The sequence below is a fragment of the Cyprinodon variegatus genome, unplaced genomic scaffold (genome assembly GCF_000732505.1).
Source record: "Cyprinodon variegatus isolate N-32 unplaced genomic scaffold, C_variegatus-1.0 Scaffold327, whole genome shotgun sequence".
Taxonomy (NCBI): Eukaryota; Metazoa; Chordata; class Actinopteri; order Cyprinodontiformes; family Cyprinodontidae; genus Cyprinodon; species Cyprinodon variegatus.
The window spans coordinates 131,322-152,187 of NW_015150780.1; the positions used below are offsets into that span (position 1 = coordinate 131,322).

The 20,866-nt window shown below is 38.3% G+C and overlaps 3 protein-coding genes across 5 annotated transcripts in view; 2 read left to right on the forward strand and 1 right to left on the reverse strand.

Moving 5' to 3' along the window:
* LOC107091165 (trinucleotide repeat-containing gene 6C protein-like) overlaps positions 1-3,297 on the forward strand; it is a 55,170-nt gene extending 51,873 nt beyond the window's left edge. For all 3 annotated transcript variants that reach the window (XM_015384934.1, XM_015384935.1, XM_015384936.1), the window contains 3 exons: positions 244-317; positions 413-552; positions 632-3,297. In XM_015384934.1, the coding sequence (XP_015240420.1) occupies positions 244-317; positions 413-552; positions 632-1,025 (608 nt within the window). In that variant the 3' untranslated portion in view covers positions 1,026-3,297. The remainder of the gene's footprint in view (positions 1-243; positions 318-412; positions 553-631) is intronic.
* Positions 3,298-8,388: 5,091 nt separating this feature from the next.
* On the reverse strand, positions 8,389-12,656 carry LOC107091166. The gene is made up of 4 exons (XM_015384937.1): positions 12,349-12,656; positions 10,321-10,677; positions 10,122-10,228; positions 8,389-8,869 (listed from the first exon to the last, which is right to left on the reverse strand). Exons 1-4 carry the CDS (start codon positions 12,395-12,397, stop codon positions 8,660-8,662), a joined length of 723 nt encoding a protein of 240 aa, XP_015240423.1. The 5' UTR covers positions 12,398-12,656; the 3' UTR covers positions 8,389-8,659.
* A 4,463-nt stretch (positions 12,657-17,119) lies between these two features.
* On the forward strand, positions 17,120-19,323 carry LOC107091152 (zona pellucida sperm-binding protein 3-like). Its single transcript, XM_015384920.1, has 10 exons — positions 17,120-17,464; positions 17,542-17,657; positions 17,737-17,837; positions 17,903-18,077; positions 18,207-18,324; positions 18,391-18,473; positions 18,536-18,720; positions 18,785-18,940; positions 19,006-19,071; positions 19,139-19,323. Exons 1-10 carry the CDS (start codon positions 17,120-17,122, stop codon positions 19,321-19,323), a joined length of 1,530 nt encoding a protein of 509 aa, XP_015240406.1.
* Positions 19,324-20,866: the final 1,543 nt, after the last annotated feature.

A 20,866-nucleotide genomic window follows, 5' to 3' on the forward strand; every position in this document is an offset into this window, starting at 1 on the left:
GCATGATACACTAGAAGAGTGAGAGATACTTTTATGTGGCTTTAACCACCTCATTTGGTTTAGAGTTCAGTGTGGGCGGGTTTTCAAGGGAGTGGTACTCTTGAAAATAAATGGATGACTTGTGTTTGAACACTTTCAACTGACTTTAGAGCGATTTTATCGACTCCACCTCATTGTTTCACAAGAACCTGAGAAGTTTGATCCTCCCTGTAAGCTTTCTGCTGCTGCCTCTCTCTCCCACAGCAGGTACCACATGGAGTCCTGACAGCTCCACCAGGACCAGTAGCTGGCTGGTTCTCAGGAACCTAACTCCACAGGTAACCGTTTCCTCTCAGGACTTCTCTCTCTTTTTTTCGTTGGAGCATTATCTCACTAATCATACGGCATGATTTTTTTTTTAAACTGTCCCCAGATTGACGGTTCCACTCTGCGGACACTGTGCATGCAGCACGGCCCCCTCATCACATTCCACCTCAACCTGACACAGGGAAACGCTGTGGTCCGGTACAGCTCCAAGGATGAAGCCGCCAAAGCTCAGAAGTCCCTGCACATGTATGTTCCCCTGAACTTTACGGTATTGAGTTGTTCATTTTAGGGAGTTTAACCCTTGATCTTTTGTGTCTCCACCCAGGTGTGTGCTGGGAAACACCACCATTTTAGCAGAGTTTGCCGGGGAAGAGGAGGTGAATCGCTTCTTTGCACAGGGCCAGTCGCTCGGAGGAACGACAAGCTGGCAGGCCACCCCTGGAACCAATCAGACCAGGATGGGCGGAGCCGGATCTGGAGTGGCTCACCCCATTGGTCACTCACCCCACTGGAACAACAATAACAACAGCGGCGGCGGAAATAGCGGCGGGCTCGGAGCAGGCGGGACAAAAACAGGAGGAGAGTTGCTTTGGGGAGGTGTTCAGCAGTATTCCAGCCTCTGGGGACCTCCGAGCGGAGAGGAAGGACGAGTCATGGGGAGCCCCACACCAATCAATACGCTGCTGCCTGGAGACCTGCTGAGTGGAGAATCCATGTAGGAGGAAAACTGACAAAGAGGAGCAAAAAGCCCTGCAAATCAATGTGGAGATAATCAAGTGTGGATGTGAAGAAACAGAGAGACGAGAGGAGGACAACGCTTCATATTCGCTGCTTGGCTTTGTCCACCTCCTCTGCTCTTTTTGTGTTAAAAAAACATTTCAGTTGCAGTTTTTTTATGTGACTTTGGAGCCCAGTGTTTCATTTATCAAAGAGGAAAAAATGTTTTCTTGAAACAAACGGGGAAGACGCTGGTTTAAACCAACTTGAGTTAAACTGACATGGCAACAAGCTGCCATCTTTAAACTGGCAATCATCATGCACCTCAGAGATCCATGAAGAAAGGCATCATTCCCAAAGTAAAAAAAAAAAACACTCAACCCTTCAATCAGAGTGGTTGTCACACTGTCAGCTGGTCCAGACCCGTCATTTGTTTCTCTCAGCACTAATATTAGCCTTAAACCGTTTCCTGCCCTGCTATCCACGCTCACTCTTGACTCGGTAAAGAAGCTTATGGAGAACTTGCACACCCTTATTTCTGAGCCAGTGAAACCTGAGTGGAAAGTACATGCTGCTGCAGCTCACAACTTCAGTGCATTTTTATTCTTTTGCAGTCGGATCGAGTTCCCCAAACACAACGCTCAAAGGGAATGATGCAACTTTGTTCGCCTTGTTCAAGCCATTTATTTTTGTAGTATTTTTTTATGAGTTGTCTTCTAGAAACCATTGAAAGCAAAGCTTAGAAACAATGTCTGTCAGTTGTATGGTGGGAGGATGTACATATGACGATTATGAACCACTGCTAATACAAAGGAGCTGTAGGAGAAAAATACTTTGATGCACCTCAGCCCATCACTGGGCTTTTCATTGTTTTTGTTTTTCTACAGTTTGGTCTCAGACTGTCTCAGCGACACTTTGGGAGAAGTAAAAACCTCAAATGAGTTCCTTCCCCTCCGCCGCACGCCCACTCCACCTGCAAACTCATTATTTCAAGCGACGTGCAATATAAGCCAGAGACTCTACCGTCCAAGCACCGTATGACTGAAAGCAGACTGTAAGGGAAGAGTGAACTGCGAACACTTTATCTGCCCTCGGAAAGAGGAAAAAAAAAAACTGCCACTACTACCCTTTATCTCCCCTTACAGAGAGTGTGAACTCAGGAGAGTAGCAAGCTGGTCTTCAACCATTTTCTGTCCAAGACACAAGGACTTCGATAACAAAGCACTTCTTCAGCCAGCCACCTCTCCATAAGACTTGTGTGTGTGATTTTATGTGTGTGTTTGTGTGGGAAGAAGGCAACAAACCAAATTAAGAAGAGCTTGTTTTCTTTCCCCCTCACCCAGAAGACAAGGTCACTTTTTTAAAAGTAAAATGAGGCAAAGACTTGTGAATAGGTGGTCTGTTATAGCACTTAATAATGCCAACGATCAGAAGAAAGGAGAAGCAACACTGGCTAATATAAACTGCAAAAGCAAAAGACTTTAAAGCAATCTGCGCAGTGGCTTCTCTGTGTACTTATTTTTTAAATTGACTTGGATGTGAACTTTGTTGTTTTGTTGTTTTTTTTTTCTTTCCTTCTTGTCAGCGGGACCAGAGGATGTCAAACACGGTAGCAAAGTGAAGGAAAATGCAAAGAAAACTCAAAAGCGCTCATCCTCACCTTCTTTTATCTAAGTAAACATCACTGTTAACATTGCAACTTGGAGAAATTCTTCGCCTTGGTGTCTGGGAACGCTCAGCTGGATGCGGCAGGGAGGATCGCCACCTCGTCTTTCACTTTTTTATGTTTTTTTTGCGTTTGGAGTTTCCTGCCAACTGATGTGATAATGTGGCCACTGAGTGCCTGCCTGCTGCAGAGAGCAAATCTGCAGCAGCTCCTCACCTTTCCCTCCCTGCTGCCATCTTATCCTCTTTCCTACGGATCCCTCCTCCGCCTCCACCTTCACTCTTGGAGGAGCTTAGAAATTACTACTACTGCTACGTCAGAGCCTGTCCTCAGCAAGCACCACTTCCACTGTCTGTCTTTCTCCTGCAAACATCACTTTAGTCAGAAATCAAGTCAATCGATGAGGGTTTTTTGTAGGGGGGGATTGCTATGATGCGTTTATTTTATTGCCTGTGTATGCTGAAGTTATTTGACGACAGTTTCTGATAGGCATGGGTTGGTAGGAGACGCTTGAGGTGCGAAAAATACCTTAGTTTTAAATATCAAGGTTTGATTGAAAATGTGTGGAAAGAAAATTTATAACATGATCCAAATGCTTTTATTTCAAACAAAAAGCAACAATAAGTCCTAGTGCTTCTGAAACGTTTATATCTTATGGCCATATTTATAATTTAGGGCTACACAATATTAAGGAAACATAAAACATTTTAACTGTTAAATGTGATCAGTTTAAAACGGCTCATAAAACTGTTTCAGTTTTTCCATCTCTGTTAAAATCTAGTTATTAAAACTGATCAGCTGGTGATTATACTTTACTGGGGGGTTAATTTCACTGTACTTTAACTCTAAAAACCTACCTCTCTGGGTTAGTGAATGTGTCCATGTTCACTGAAACAAAAAAATTTTTACGCTTAATTTAATTAGCTAAATAAGATGATCTGCCAATGGAATGAGTGTTTTTTTCCCCCTTAAAATAAGATAATTAGATATTATATATTAGATAATATGCACTAGAAACAAGACAATGCAATTGTTTTTTCTTATTTTAAGTGCAATTCATCTTGTTCCATTGGCAAAGTGTCTTACCTCCTCAATTCAAGAAAAATGCACTTATATAAAGAAAAAAATCACTTATTTAGATTTCCATTTTTTGCACGCTGTCTATCCAGAAGAGAAGAAGGGATGATCAACTTGATTTGGTACGCAGCACTGTCCCAGAAATATGGGCTGCAACACAAAGACTCCTAAAAGTTAAAATATGTCACAAGTTTCACCATTGAAGAAATATTTCCAAGCAGCAAAGCTTTTTATTCGTCTAAGAAAGTGAGAGAAATCATTAGCAACATTCAGCCAGCTGGTGGCAGTGTGCAGCATCAAGCAATGGGAGAGGAAAGGCTAAGAAAAAGTCGATCTACTTTCTCTGAAATCAAAAAGGATGTTTTTGTAAGCTTTTAAAACTCTGGTATACCTTGATACTGGAATCCAGCCCATGCCTAGTTTCTGATTGTTTATGGGGATCATTTCATTTTTTAATACTGGTCTTAATGCAGTGTTCAGCATCCCTCCTGACCCTTCCTGCCGCCTGTGGAGCAGAACCAGCGAGCAGTTTTGAAAGCTTGATCCCACCTGCTCGCAGTCGGCCTGCTCTGGTTGGGCATCACTCATGTCGAACTCTGGGATCGCTCTGTCACTCTTAGAGCCACCTTGACTGACAGTGAGACTCCCATTTCTATGCAAACCACAAAAGGAGGTGTTTGTCCAAAAACCCATCCTCTACATCTGCCAGTCTCTTCTTATCTCACAACTTGTTCTACCAGGCAGCTTCTTCTGAAACCTCACTGGGTTTAAATGTAGAGGACACTGAAAGAGACTCTGCCTCGCTTAGATCGACACTAAACTTCGCGTTGGCCGTCGCTCCTTCAGTTCGGTGCCAACTGGATTGCTGGTGTCTGCTTCCACTTTCTTGCATTTTCTATGTTTGATGAGAGGATCCATGGAGCAGAAGGGCAGGAGAGATGATGATGTCTATGAGGAATAGTGGGCTGGAATATTTTTAGCAGTAGGAGGGTGGAGGGAGGTCCCTGTATGTGTCTGTGCACTGTTTATGGGTCACATCGGGTACATATCTTTAAAAACCAAAAATATGATTTTGTTCTTTTTACCATCAAGATTTTCACAAAAACGAGAAACAATAAAAAAAACAAAAGAATAGACTGCGCACTAAGAAGCTGAGACACACCTCATGTTTGGTACAAAGTCTTAAAAAACAAAAAAAACAAAAAAAAAACTTTGAACTTTGGGGACTTGCCCTCTTCCAGAGTCGCCTTGGACGTGCATCGTTCAACAAAAAGAACAATCACTTTCTGCCTGTGCTGTTTGTTTGTGAGATTGTTCCTGAAAACCTGCATTAATGAACTCCACACTGGACTTAAATCATGGAGCTGGTGTTGAAGTCGAGGAGGGAGGGGGGAGTCAGAGGGTCACCTCTCAGATGTGGATTTCTCGGCGCAGCACCAGCACTGAGAGCCTCTCCCACTCCCTCACCTGCACTCTTATCTACCTGTAAAGTGTCAGAAATCAGATGCTCTCCCTACCTTTTACTTCTTTTTTTTTCAAAGGCAACTGGAGCTCGAGTTCAACCTGCTTCATAATCACAGATCAGGCACGAGTCTGAGCAGGGACCCAAGAAATCAAGGACAGGAGGTTGAATATGCACATGCTAGCTCATACCCAGTACACAACCAAGAGTACATAATGGATGTGTGGCTAGACTTGACCTGTTCTCCCCACTTTTACACCCTTTTCTTTATCCCTTCCCATTTATGTTTCCCAGAAAATGAGATCAAAAACATATCAGAGTAATACAGAATAATGAGAACAAATACTTGAATCAAAAAGAAGCGCCAACAATGTATGTAATGTGAACACTTTTTTATCGTTTTTTTGTTTTGTTTTGTTTTTGTCTGATTCATACACTTCAGAGATTTTTGACAGCTTCTGTTCAGAGTTACTCAAATGTGAACCTTTTAAAAGCAAAGGTGGATTATAAAGGCAAATGTTACATCTTGTTTCAGAGTGTTTGCACAAGGCTGCTTGTACTGTATGAATGAATGTCTGTCAGGTGTAGAAATCGCGTACAGGTGCACCTTGGTACATTTAAAAGGACGCCAGAGCTAAATTATTTCTGTATTTTGAATCAGATTTATTGCACAGTGATTTATTTCAGGCAATTCTTATAACGATCTCAATTGGATTTAAGTTTAGACTTTGACTAGACCCTTCTAGGCTGCCTTTTTGTGGTATTTGGATGCTCTGTTGTTAACTGAAGTCCCTAAAATATCTTTTTACATCTGAAGACTGATATCAGTGACTTTTTTAAAAGATAGTTATGATTTTCTTGCTTTGAGATTTTTCTAGCCTATTGTAAGTCATTATTTATTGAATTTGAACTCAGCTTCCAAAAGGTGGTTACCGGTAAATTAAAAGGATCGGTGATCACTCTTTCACATGGGGTCAGGTTGCTTTACATTTTTTTGTCACTTTGATGTATAAACCCATGGTTATGCTCAGTGTTCCTTTGATCGCTGGTAAAACTATTTTGAACTTCAGTAGCAAAAAGGGAGAAACCAAATTTATAAAGGGAGCAAATATGTTTTATAGCTGCTGAAATGATGCAAGAATATTAATCAGAAAGTTTAGTGGAAGGAAGAAGGTGTAAGATACAATTTGGAATGATGATCTTAAAGTCGTAATGACCAAAACTACCAGAAATAATTGCTTAAAAATACATCACTGTATGCAATAAATCTGTTATTTTTTATATTTTTTTCATAATTTACTGAAATAAAGTTTTGATACTATTCTCCTTTATTGAGATGCACCTGTATGAGAGCTTTTGATTACTGCGGAGGATTTGCTCTGCCTCATGTTTTGTTTCAGTATACCTTTTTTTGGGCTTGTCAGATACTATTTTAATGTTGTAACTAGCCTCTAGCGTTGCACTGAGTGTCGGCCTCACCCCTCACCCAGCTACATGAACAACATGAGACAAGTACTGAGGGGGAAACTGGGGGACAGTTCATGTGTAAATGTTTACTCAAGGACTAAAAGTATTTGTTTTCTTTTGTTGGTTTTTTTTTTCTTGTATTAAATGTAATGTTTTATCTACCTTAGTGGCTTTCATTGTGGAATAATCCAAGAAAGTATGGATCATAATTGAGTATTGCACCATTTTTCAGACTGTAAAGCTTAAAAAAACAAAAAAAAAAAAACATATATGTAAAAAAAAGAAAAAAAAATGCAGCAAAAAAAAAAAAAAAGGATTTTACAGACCTGTGGCCATAGATTGGGGGTAGAGGGACTTTAACTCTCCCAAATCTGAGCAAACGGAGAGTGAAGAACGAGACATCAGACCGAGCCTTGGCTTCTAGGGCTCACCTCAGAGGTGCCTACCTTTCTGTTATGTTTGTTATTTTTTATTTTAAGTCCTGTCATCAGTTGTTTTTTCCTACAAGGCCACTGACAGTTTACAGTTTTATTTCTTCAGCAAAACAAAGAAGGAATCAAACCGCACGAATGTTGGAAATAGAAAGCAAAAGGACAAATGCTTCCATTAAAAAAAAAACAAAAAAACAAATGAAATCAGACAAATGAAGATTTCCTGTGCTACTTTCAGAACTCTGGGATTGAACAGTGTTGTCTTGTTCTGTTTAACCTTCTTCCTTCTGTGTTAAAAAGTTGATTTCATCAACTTATCTCTTGGTTTTTATGTTGATTATGTATATTTTTTTTCTCCTTTGTAGAAAAAGGAAGGAAAAAAAAAAGGCTCACTATCTTGCACACACGATTTAAGTGGATCTTGTCTCAGGAAAGCCAGGGTTCCAGAGTACCAACTCCACGCCATTTTAATGTACATTTTTATGTATGATGAGTTATAAAAAAAGAAGAAAAAAAAAGACAGAATTTTAAGCACTGAAAGTTATGGATTTCAGAATAAAATACCTTTTTTTTGTTTCTAAATCCGTAGCAGTTACATAATAACCAAATAATGGACTTTTAAACAAAAATGGAGTGCTTTATAATATAAATCTATATATTAAAATTGCTTTACTTTTAAAAACAAAAAGTGGTCAACAAGTTTGTTTAAAAAATGACAAAAAAAAATATGAATAACATGCAAATGCTGTATGTTTGAATCTTTGTTGTGTTTTTCTTAATAAGGTCCCGTCCTGACTGAATCAGGAACGTCGTGCATTAATCTTTCTGTCTCTTGTTCTCCCGCTGAGGGTGTTATTAATAGATTAATCAGACTTTTCTTTTTTGAGCATTTTTGTCTCAGATTGTGGAGGATGTTATGGTGAAACATGAGCTGGTTGTAAAAGGATCATGAATCTATGCACAAGTGTTAGGTGGGCTGGATGGTAAAGGGTGGGGGTTTGAATGCAGGGGTTCCTGATTTGTTTCTATGTGTTTTAGTTCTTTAAGGGGACAAAGAGATGGACAGGGAGAAGCCCACCACCACCAGCTTCCCCCCTGATCCCTCTTCAGATTGACCTAGCGCTACATCGCCATGCTGTGTATTCCTAAAACCAATGAGCATCTCACTTTTTAGCACTGTGGGATTCTAGCCTGTCACCCTCACGGGTTTGTTTTTTCTTTCCTTTAGTGTTTTTGAGGGTGGGAGGTGGGATTAGGGCTGCTTTTTTTGCCTTTTTTAATGTTACTGAGAGTTAATGAGAAGTCAGTGGCTTGTAATGTTTTATTTTTGTTTTTCTGTATATCTCTTTCTCCTCATAGAATGTGATTGTTAAATGACATGCACCGAAACAAATGTTTTCATGAACTATGGAGCTTCTTTCAAATATTAATAAAATAGCATTTTTTTTCTTGTCTGTTAAGCTGTCTTTGTTTTTATTGAGGGTGTTGATGTCACTTCCTGTCTGCATGATGCCGGGAGCAGCGGAAGTGTGTTCATGCTCTGAGGGCCAGCTGCCGAGGGGAGGCATAGTAGTTGTCCTGCGGCTGCCGGATGTTTGGGTTGGCGTAAATCGGGAAGTCCCCTTCTGAGCGTGGGGGGGCCTTGTGCTCCATGTTAGGGCTTCCTGCATCCTTCTGCTTCCTGCTCATTTCTTCATAGATGGGGGAGTTAGGCTGCAGTGGGCGACGGTGCTGTACTCTGACCTACAAAACAAAATATCTGTCAAACTGCTGACCAGATTTTCAGAGAGGAAGGCTTGTTTCCATCACAAATGTAGCAAAGTTGGGGAAATATTACCAGATAAGATGAAACATTTTTTATTTTCCTGGATAAGGTGTCAGAGGAGGAATATGTGAAAAATTGATCATGTAAAATGTTGCCAAATCAACACAGAAATGATTCCCAAATCACTTAAAAAACCTCTTAAATATTGTATTAAAGTTCTATTGTGTGGGAAAAAAAGACTTGTTTTTGCACTTTTCTTGGAGTAAATATATACAGGTGTTACTATATTTGATAATATTAAAATTAAAATCTTTTTTTTGTTGAACATTTAAGAAATGTGTTTTAATATCTCTCAGTTACACTCAGGTAACAGAACAACTGATTATTTTGTTGCCTTCTTCTCTTAAGGTTCATTTGACCACTTTTTAGACATTGAAAACGAGGGGTATGCTGTTAAAACAAAGGCCCAGGGGGCCACAAAAAAATATTAAAACTATTCTTTTCATCGATAAGGGAGCCCAACCAGCTAAAACAAGAGTTAAGAAAAACATTGGATGATAAAAGATTGTTTTTAGGGTATTTTATGGCTGATTTAATACACAGGTTCATCATCTGAGCCCAGCGCGTTGAAACATGGTATCAGAGGAGTGCCGTCCTGCTAGGAAAAACAAGGAAGTTATAATTGTATTTTAATTGAAATAATACCTCAATTTATTATTATTACCCCTCTGCATAAATAGTTTCATCTAAAAGTTAAACTTATTTATATTAGTGCCTTATTTATGTATTACATCTGCTTAGTTTAACAGTTCAATCCAATTTGGATTATAGAATACATTAGGATTATGGTAGTTTTTCTATAATTTGGAATTAAATCTGCTTTTCAGGTTTTTGGATTGCATTAGTAGAGTCTGGTGGGCAATGACTTGGCTGAAGTTGTCTTCTGTTTTTTACAGGGATGTGCAACCAAAGTGTTATTTTTTAAACAGCTTCCCTTTTATTTAAATGGGTTTATGTCCTCATGCTAAATGTGGAGTGGGGGCGTGAATCCTTTTCTGTTAATTAATAATCATTAAGTTTCATCTAAGAAGCTGAACACAAAAATCTGATAATATACCTGAATTTAAAGTATTGTTGTGTCTATTCAACTTTAAACTCTTTCTGTCAAATATATATTTGGTTTTTGCTTAAAATTGATTGTAAAGAAGCAATAAAATGTTAGATACTTACACATTTTTCCATGACTAGCAAGCAGGTTGTTAGGAGGAGAAGCCCTGCTGCAGCAGAGATGGTCAGGAGCAGAGGGATGTAACCATGAGAGCACTGGCAGGACCCCCCTGCACCGGAAACATTGTTTCTACAATAAATCTTTCATTTTAAGCAACAGAGTGCGGTATGATTTACACTGTGATGTCATCAAACTACACACCTTCCCTTTCAACCAGAAGGAAGCACTTCTGGCCCCAAAGGATGACCTGCTCTGAGCCGTTCTTCTGTACGTATCTCAGCTCCCACATGTAGAGTCCAGAGTCCCTCAGCTGCAGGGGAGAGATGCTGATGTTGATCCTCAGTGAGTTCAGGCCCCCACTGAGCTGCAGACGGGCCCCTCGCTCTGGGTCCACCCGGACCGGGGTGCCCTCAGCTGCTGACAGCAGGGTGGTCTGACCCTGGGGGCCACGGTGGTACAGATACAGTCCTACCAGGCGGCCATGTTCCGGCTGTATAGTGGAGGAGAGTACCAGACACTGATCCTCTGCAAGGCGCTTAAAAACCACCTCTGCAAAGACTAGGAGGAAGAGTAGCTAGTGTGAGCTGCTGGTAAAACACAGATTAGATTAGTTGGATCAGTGGTTTAGAATGCTCCTGGTAGAAACCCATGTTGGTTCGAGACAACATGAAATTGAGCTTGTTAAGGTAATGCTAAAGTTTGAGACACATTTCAAAATGATTGCTGAACACTTAAAATTAAGTTTAGTTTTGCAAATTGCATCATGACTTTAGGAAAATCTATTTTGTTAAGAACAGATTTTAAAAGTTTATGAGACAGAGCAGCATATAACTACTAAGTTCAAGTTTTAGGATTTGTTTCAACAAATAATTACCAAATTTACTCTGGCACCCCCTACCATGGTTAGCAATATTTTGGCTCACATGGGTTTTAAGGGGAGTTAGTATAGAAAATCAAGCTCTTAGAGGATGAATCTCACTCTTGCACTTACTGTCAGTCAGTTTATGATTTCATCTCTCAACTTTAGCCTCATAATCTAATCTTTTTTTATGTCTTTACTTTTGTTTTTAGAACTAGGAGATACCTATATTTAAAGTTTATTATACATAATAGAAATTTTAATTTAACTGATGTTGTGTTTTTTTCTTTTTACAATATTCTAATTTACCGTATATCTCCATCTCCTTTGGTCAGAACTTCATATTTCTTGTGCAGCCACTCTCAAACTACCAGCTTCCCTGTGCAATTTCCTCCTTTAAATAGGATGGACCAAACTTGTTTTGAATGTTATTTATTGTACAATCCTTGTAGATCTTCCATAATAAGGTCATTTGTCGACTATTTACTTATGATAGGCTATTTTTATGTTTCTTCTCCCACACAATTTCACTATCCTCATTTGGAATCCATGAAGTTCAGGCCCTATATGATACTGGAAAAAGAAAATGCAAAAGAGAGTGATTTGAGGTGGAGAATCTCCTTCCAGTTGGGTGATGAATCTAAACTTACATTCAGACATACCATGGAGTGGTTAAGATCAAAGCCTGACCATGAGTTAAAATAGCCTAGTCAAAGTCCAAAAATAAATACAATTGAGAAGCTATTGTAAGACATTAAAAGCTACAGATGTTCCGAGCAGCGTCATAGAAGCACTCTATTTCTGTAATGCCTACATAAAAAGAAACTGATCATCGGATGTACACTGGAAAATTTGAACTCTAGATAAGTCATTTTTTCTTAAAATAAGTGCATTTTGTTCTTGGATTGAGGAGGTAAAAGAAACATTTTGCCAATGAAACAAAATAATTTACATTTCAAATAAGAAAACACAATTGCATTGTCTTATTTCAAGTGAATGTTATCTAATTATCTTATTTTAAGAGTAAAAATACTAATTCCATTCGCAAACTATCTCATTTAACTACTCAAATTCAGGGTAAATACATTTAATTTAAGACATTTTTCTTATTTTTACATCATTTTTCCAGTGTAGGTCCTTTTTCCATAGTTTTTGTTCAAGTATCAATAAAAACAGATGCAGCTACCTGAATATAATCTCACTTTTATACGAGGTCAGGCAAATTCTTCTGTCAGTAATTAAAACCTTCTTGACTGCATAAAAAAACTCCAACCAAATGGGAATGATTGGCCCTAACTAACATTTGTTCAGATAAAAACAAGCAAAGACAACATTTTGAATGTTTCTGAGTGAAGTGAAAAAGCCCTTACCTTCACAAACCTGAATAAATAGGAGAATAAACCGTAGATGTGTCTTCATGTTGTTCACAGTCAGAGAGCCTGACAGAATATTCCAGAGTTAGATTATAATATAGTCCTCCGCTCCGCTCTGCACGGTCCTGTGAGGCGTTTGAGGCTACCTTGAGTTCCTATTGTTCGTCACCCTGAGGAACAGGAAGGCAGCCTCAAAGCAAGAGCAGCGGTTAGAACACAGTGGTTGTTCTGCGCACACCGAGGCTGCAGATGTAAGGTCTGAAATGATACAGAGAGACAGGGTGGAAAACCACACAGTAAAAAAAAAAAAACGGTCTACTACAAGAACTTAATGTCAGTATTCTGACACTGATTTCAGCAATTGTGGCGGGATTATGAGCAGTTGAAATATTTGATTAATTTCACAACTGCTCATTTTGACAGCATCACTGGCCTTTTTTTTTATCTTCTAACCTTGAAGTAACGCTTATCACATCAGGCTTTTCAAAACACACAAACTAAACAATTTGAAATGAAATTACATTTAAAAAAGGAAAAAAAAATCTGATACTAAAAAAGCTTTTTTTACACATATCTATCTATCATCTATCTATCTATCTATCTATCTATCTATCTATCTATCTATCTATCTATAATATATCTATAAACAATACATATTTAACTTAGGGCTGAAACAATCATGATTAATTGATTATTGAAATAATCATCAACTAATTTAGTAATCAATTAATAGTTATAATAATAGACTTTAAAACATAATCTCGATTTAAAACATGCATTAAGCTGACAGAGCGACCCACTTAGAGCTGTAACTATATTAAAATTGTAAAAATATATATATATATATATATTAACATTTTGCAATGAAGAAAAAAAATATGTTTTTCTCTGTCAATATGCTCTATCCAGAACTCTAGTAGAAACATTTTAGTTTAACCTGGTTTAATTTAGTAAAACATCTTCTTTAAGGAACCTTTGGCTATCCGATTATTCATTGATTAATCGAAAAAAAATTATCTACAGATAAATCGATTAGAAAAATAATCGTTAGTTCCAGCCCGATTTTAATGGCTGATTTGCCAATATCATCTTTAGATATTCTTCACAGATTCACACCTATTCAATAAAACATTCTAATGACTTCTGTTTACCATTAAGCAAAACAACACTGAAACAAAGTAAACTTAAATAGAGAAGACCTTTTATTTGAAATGCACTAGCACCAACTCTTCAATCCATGAATAAAAAATTTTCTTATAAAGAAAAACAGTTAAAAGTTATGCTTTTCATAAATTGTACCAAATGTGCATATTTAATACATTTGACATACCAAATTTGGTCTTTTTGTAATGCTTTAAATTGTTGCTTCTTAGGAGAAGTGCTTTATAAGACCTTGTGGTCTTCTTAACCGTTCCTGCACTCTTTTTAACTACATATTGTTGTTGTTAATTTTATTTATTTTTATGTACAAATATAACTAAATCCAAAAAATTTATTTTAATGACATTTTTTTTAAGCATGCTTTGCCCTCTAACTGTGTTGATAAGCTGGTAGATTTTTTTCATTCTGAAAATCTCAGAAATCAATTATTCAGTTGCTCCAATTACATCGAAGGTTGTTTCTGGAAAGGAAAAGTCTCAGTGGAGAAATGTTTCACCAATCAAAAGTGAAGGTGCATCTCTGGTAAAAAAAAAAAAAAATGTCTGCTGTCACTTGATCCTGCTAACAAACCAATAAAATCCATTTGTTCTTTTTCTCAGTGAAATACCTCTGGACTCTTAGAGCCCAATACCAAAACTGTCAATAGTCACTGCTGCCACCCTCTGGTTTAAAGGGGAACTGCTTGTTCCCCCAAATATCCCAATCTAACAATGTTAGAGAATCTTTTAAAACCTTCCTGTATCCAGATTATTACCTGCATCATCACAGAAATGTAATGGATTGGAAACCTCTTATGAAAACTTCATTAAAGTTATATATAACATTTCAAGTCATCCTGTACACAGACGGACAGACTCTCCTAAAAACATAACCTCCAAGGCAGAGTTAACAGATTAAAAAAATCCTACACCAACTGACCTCTTCTTCCTACTGCCTCCAGTGTTTCACCCACAGCCTTCATTAAGAAATGTATCCCTGTCATAACATCTGATTCAACTCAAATAAAACTCTTCATATTTGGTGTTTTCCCCAGGCCAAAAACAGTAATTATTCTCTTTCAACCCCTGATGAAAATTAGCAACTTGGACAAATTAATGCAGAACTCTCCACTGTCGCTACAAGCATGCTTAGTGTGAGGGATTGCATTCGAGTCAATGAGTCAATGCAATCAACTGGCTTTCCTTAGATAGAAAACTTTGAATCAATTTCACTGTATGAACTGTTTGAATTGTAAAGTGCCTTGAGATGGCATGTGTTGTGAATTGGCACTATATAAATAAACTAAATTGAACTTCCCCTTCAAATTACTGAAAAAAAAGTTTAACAGCTAAAAACCTTCCAAACAAGGACCAATTTCTTCACTGTCATGCAGTCAGGCTGCTGTACTGACTGTCCTTATCCAGATGTTCAATGATATCCATTTAAATCCTACTTGAGGGTCAGGCACTTTCTGTTTTGGTAGGTATCTACATGCTCCACCTTACTCACATCTTAATTAACAACAATATGGGTTAACAAAACTCTGTGGACAAAACACAACTATAAGTTTTTTATTAAGTTGCCACTAGATCGATTCAAGCGCTAGAAGAAAAATTAAGGAATACATTTATGGCAAAAGAAGAGTGTTGAAAAGTTAGCACACAGCTTCAGTTAATACAGCTAGAAACTAATCAGGACGTAGTGCTGGACCTGAACCTTCAGTTGCTCATAAAGACAATAAGAAAAGTCAGGCTTACATCTCCAGGATTAAAGGACTAATGTCTCAATAGGACATTGCAAAAACATATTAATGGATTGATCTTTAGCAGAATTGATTACTGCAGCGGAGTCCTGTCAGGTCTGACTAAAAAGTCAGTTAGAAAGCTGCAGCTGATCCAAAACGCTGACCCTATCAAAGCTAAGAAAGTGGGGAACATCACCACAGTGCTGAATTCATCAGCTGGCTCCCTGCATCTCAGAGAATAGAGAAAATTCTTCTGTTAATCTATAAACCACTAACTGCTTTAGCACCAAAACACATTACAGACCTTTTGTCCATGTATCAACAATCCAGACCTCTCAGGTCATCTGACTCAGAGCTACACCAAGCACCAAACGTGGCTATAAATCGAGATTAAAATATATTCTAATCTCATATTTGTTTAGAGCAGCCTTAGACTGTGCTGTCAAAACATTATCATAATAATTATTAGTTAACCTTTCAATCCAACTTTCCTTGCACTTTCTATTGATCATTTTATCCTTTTTAATATAATCTTAGTTTAATTCTCTTTAATTATTTGTTTTGGCTTTATGTTACTGGGTTGCACATTTTTCCCCTCTAATGAACAGTACTTAGAATTGTCATGCTTGTGAAATGTGCTTGCCTTGCCTTATTCATGGTTAAAGCAAGCATATTTTCATAAACAAAGATCCTAAAATTCAACTACATATCAGTAAGGCAAGGCAAGGCAAATTTATTTGTATAGCACAATTCAGAACAAAGACAATGCAAAGTGCTTTGCATTATTAAGATATAGGAAAATAAAACAGAATCAAAGCAAGTAGGGAAAAAAATAAAATAAAAAATGCAGAAACAAAAAAGAACATTAAAAACAGTTGGACTAAAGAAAGTAAGAAAGTTGAACTAATGATGTTTCAGTTTAACTGTTAAACTAGAACAGTTATAGGCAATCCTAAACAAATGTGTTTTTAGTCTTGATTTAAAGGAACTCAGGCTTTCCGCACTTTTACAGTTTTCTGGAAGTTTGTTCCAGATAAGTGGAGCATAGAAACTAAATGCTGCTTCTCCATGTTTAGTTCTGGTTCTAGGTATGCACAGCAGGCTGGACCCAGAAGACCTGAGTGGTCTGGAGGGTTGATACACTAGTAGTAGTTTTGTTTTCCCAATTTTGAGATAAAAAAAATGGATCTTGTGGATCAGATTTTCATAACACTGTATGAGATGTTGTTTAACTTCTCTCTCTCTATATAAAACAAGTATTTTCTTGAAACCAAAAAATCTTCTCTTTCCCTTCAGCTTTCTTTAACTGAAATAACATATCCTTAAAACCTGGATCTCCAGGACTCCTACAGTCCCTTGAACAATATTCTCATTATATATTTTGTTGGATATTTCCCCTTCAATTAGGATTCTATTCAGTTTGCTGTGGCCATTTTCACTAACATTATCTGCTCCTTACTTCAATTATATGCTAAATATGTTTGATTGGAACATCTTAACTTTATATCAAACTTCCCTTTTTTAATATTTTTGTTTGACACATTTTTAATTTTATTTCCCACTTCTTTTTTTTTTTTTACATGGGATTGAATCCACATGATTACTAAGGTTCTATTTTTGCACAAAGTATTTAAAGCAGCATGTTTATAGTTTCTGTTTTTAAATGTGATTGGACCAGAGGAAGCTTGTTAAGTTTGGGCTCAGAGGAATAGCTCCTAATTAGGACTGATTTAGTGCAGGTGTGATCTGCTGGGATTTAAATATCAGCATTCAGCTGCTTGATTCACTGTCTTGTGGGTCGGTTAGAAGCACTTGCAGTCTTGTCCTGTCTGGTTTGTTGGAGTCCTCATGGAAACCCTTTGGTTTAATCTCCTTTTAGGGATAATGTTTTCTGGGCTCTGCCCTCAATCAGCTCTTGCTTTTAGACCCCAGAAGTACCCACAGTATCCCTCTCTTCCAAGACCTCTTCCAAGACCTCGGCCTCAGCAAAGTGTGTCTCACCCTGTGGATCAGCACGAGCCAGAGCTGGTCAACACGGTCAGTGTGATGTGCCACCCTGACTCAATGGAGGTGGTGATCACTGCTGACATGTTTGCGGTTGGAGCGCCGGTTGACAGTCGGGAGCTGCGTCTTGGAGTGGAGGATAATGAGCTATGTAGAGCTAAAGCTACTTCTGCTGAGGAGTACAGGATTGTTGCTGGGCTGGATGACTGCGGCACCAAACACTGGGTAAATTGATAATGTTGTTGACTTGACTTACCGGTACTTTTTTTTTAATGTACATTTTTATAACTATTGTTTTCTAGATGACCAAAGATGCCCTGATTTACACAAACCTTCTCATGTACTCTCCGCTGCCCAACCCTAGTGGGATAATTCACATGGAGGAAGCAGTAATCCCTGTTGAATGCCATTATGAAAGGTTTGCCTATATATTTTTTTTTTTTTGTCCTGCAAATGTACACAATCTTTAAGTGATTTAAAACTGCATCTCTCTTTAGGAAGTATGGTGTATCAAGCTCTTTAATGCCAACTTGGATTCCTTTCACATCGACCCAAGCTGGAGTTGAAACTCTGCAGTTCAGCTTGAAGCTGATGACTGGTAAGTTCACTTCTCCCCTCTGATTTCTAGCTCAACATTCAACTTATCCCTCATCTCTCCTCCAGATGACTGGATGCATGAAAGAGGTGCCAATGTGTTTTACCTTGGTGAACCCATCCACCTTGAAGCCTCTGTGAGGGTTGGACACCACATGGGTCTCAGGGTGTTTCTAAGCAGCTGTGTGGCCACACTTCAACCAGATGCAAACTCTGATCCCAAATATTCCTTCATTGAAAATGGGTGAGAAACGAGCTGAATTTGAACCTAGGTGTTCAACAAGGAGCTGAATTTGACTTTCTAAAGTCTTGCACACCAAGCATCTATCAGGATGGTGTCTTTCAAGGTCCATTGGCCTTTTCTCCTGCATAGGTGCTTGATGGACTCCCAGCTTCCAAACTCAAAGGCACAGTTCTTACCCCGAACCAAGGATGACGTGCTGCAGTTGACCATTGACGCTTTCAAGTTCCATAATGACAATAGAGGACAGGTGAGGATGCGTTCAATTACCCTAAAGTGCAATTTGAGATTCATTCTCACCTGCCTTTTTCTTCAGCTCTACATCACCTGCCACCTAACTGCTGTGCCAGTGAATGATGCAGAAACTCCAAATAAGGCCTGTACCTATATGAATGGCAGGTGAGTGACTTTATGGAAAGGGTTGGTTTGGTAAGAATGGAAATGAGGCTGCATCTCTTCAGGTGGAGGTCTGCTGATAGCAACGACTACTTGTGTGGTTATTGTAAGACTCAAGATCAAATGTATGGCAAGGCTAGCATTCCTGGGGTAGTTGGTCCTCGTGCATTTGGAAAGGTGGCTGGACCTCGAGGATTTGGCAAGGTGGCTCCTGCTGAATCCATGTGGAAGAGTGGGGTGAAGACCAAGGGTAAGTCCTTGCCACTTGAACATCTAAAATTGTTGGCCTCTCATAATGCATTGCTTTATTTCAGCTGTATGGGAACAAGATGCCAGAGTGGGACCTCTAACAATCTTGCCATCAAGTAAAAGTGGAATCATTCCTTTTGGTGAACTCCCTGGTGTTCTGCAGAAACTCTACAGCCCTGCACTGTATGGCAGTCACTGGAGAAGTGGAATCCAAAAAACTGGTATGTTTAACAAAGTAAGGCTAAATTTTAATCCAGGGATGTTTGATTAAAATGGTCTCTTTCAGATCAAGAGAAAGGACTGCTTCCTGAGCCCTCCAATGCTGATGCTGAAAATGAAACGGGACTAAAAGGTACTGCATAATCTCTAGGGCAACCTGTACAGTTAACCTCTATCCTGACACTGTTTTCTGTTTGCAGGTGACTTGGAGGAAAATGACCTGTATGAAGCAGCCAATAAGTATGCTCTCAAGTCCTTGAATGTGCCAATGGATAAAAACACAACAGATTCTAGTTACACTGATGGCACCCTGCATAAGATGGAGGAGCCTACAGGGAAGAATGCAACTGCTACTGCAACTGGCCTTTCTGAACCAAAGAAATAAAATAAATTTCAATAATTTGCCCTCTAGTTTACTTTAAAGGAATGCTGTGTATGTGAAAGGTTTCCTGTATTTAATGTGGAACCCCTACAGGGACTAAATGCAAAACTGCCACTAAAGTGAACTATTGTCTTGCAGCACTTAAATGAGTTTCACTTTAAAAGTGAAAGCTGTAATTTGTCTGCACTACACTGGATTTGCTGAAACTAGCAGTTCAGAAACTTTTGTAGCAATGAACCTTTAAACTGAGCAGGGTTCACTAAAGTAGGCATTTGACTCCATATCCTGTGAGGTGTAACATAATCACATGCAGCATCATGTGAAACAGTGGATATTGGACAAATCTGTCATGTTGAGTTGCAGAAATTATTGCTGCTCTAATTTCAAAGTGCTTCCAAAGTAGTTTTGAATTTGCAACAAGTTTTTAAGTAAATTTCAATCTTTTACTGTAAAGACATCTCCAATTATACAGGGTTATTTACACATTGAACTAAATTATGCTTCAGTAATTCAGACTTGCTGCAGTTTGCACAAAAAGCAAACCAGCCTAAAGCAGGTCCCATCTCTACATTGCATCATACAGAAATTCAGTTTGTATAGTGCCAGTTCACAACACGTCATCTCAAGGCACTTTATAGTTCACCAGATCACTTATTTGAATTTGTAACTAGTTTAATGTGCACAGATTCAACTCGAAGTGGGATTTACTCTTTAGAAATTATTTCTACTAGTGGATATTGTAGTGCATTATAATAGTGTAGACAAGCACTTATTTAAAAGTGATAGTATTGCAGTAATTGCTCCTGTAATACCTTAAACGGTCTATGATGTATTACAGGAGACAATCCCCCCCTGCCTTTATGACCGACCTTCAGAGTCATAGACAGGTTTCAGATATTACAGGCTAACAATGGAACCAAACCACTCATTCATCGGTTATCATTTGCATATTTCCAAGCAATACAAGGCCTTGTATATATTAGACTTAAACTCACTGCGGATCCAGACAATTGAATTGAGAAAGCTTCCTTCAGAGGTGGCGAAACGTCTTCAAATCTTGGAAACAAAGTCCAGTGGATATCTTTTGAACTTTTACGGAATTACTATGACCTGGATGACTGAGAATCTTCATCAGCTAAATTGATTTCCATGTATCTCAGAGAAAGTCCAACACACTTTTGGGTAATTCTCATTTGCACTTGGCAGTGATGTAAGAAAATCCTGAAAAACATTCAGGTCCTAAAAGCTTGGGGACGAAATGTTACATGAATCTTGGTATGATAATTATCAAAAGTGGACAGGAAAAATTCTATTTTATTTTTTGCTTAATCCAAATAGACAAACCTAGACTGTATCCAAAAGATTTACAGTATATATTCACAGGCACAGAGCGCAATTCCTCACAAAGTTCTAAAGATCTATGTTGCAAGCTTTTTTTTTAGTTCTACTTGCCAAGTCAACCAGATCAGTTTGATCACATTTTATTAACAGATCTGTAGTTAAATGTGTTTCTATTTTCTGCAGTCTGGTGATAGAATCAGGTCAG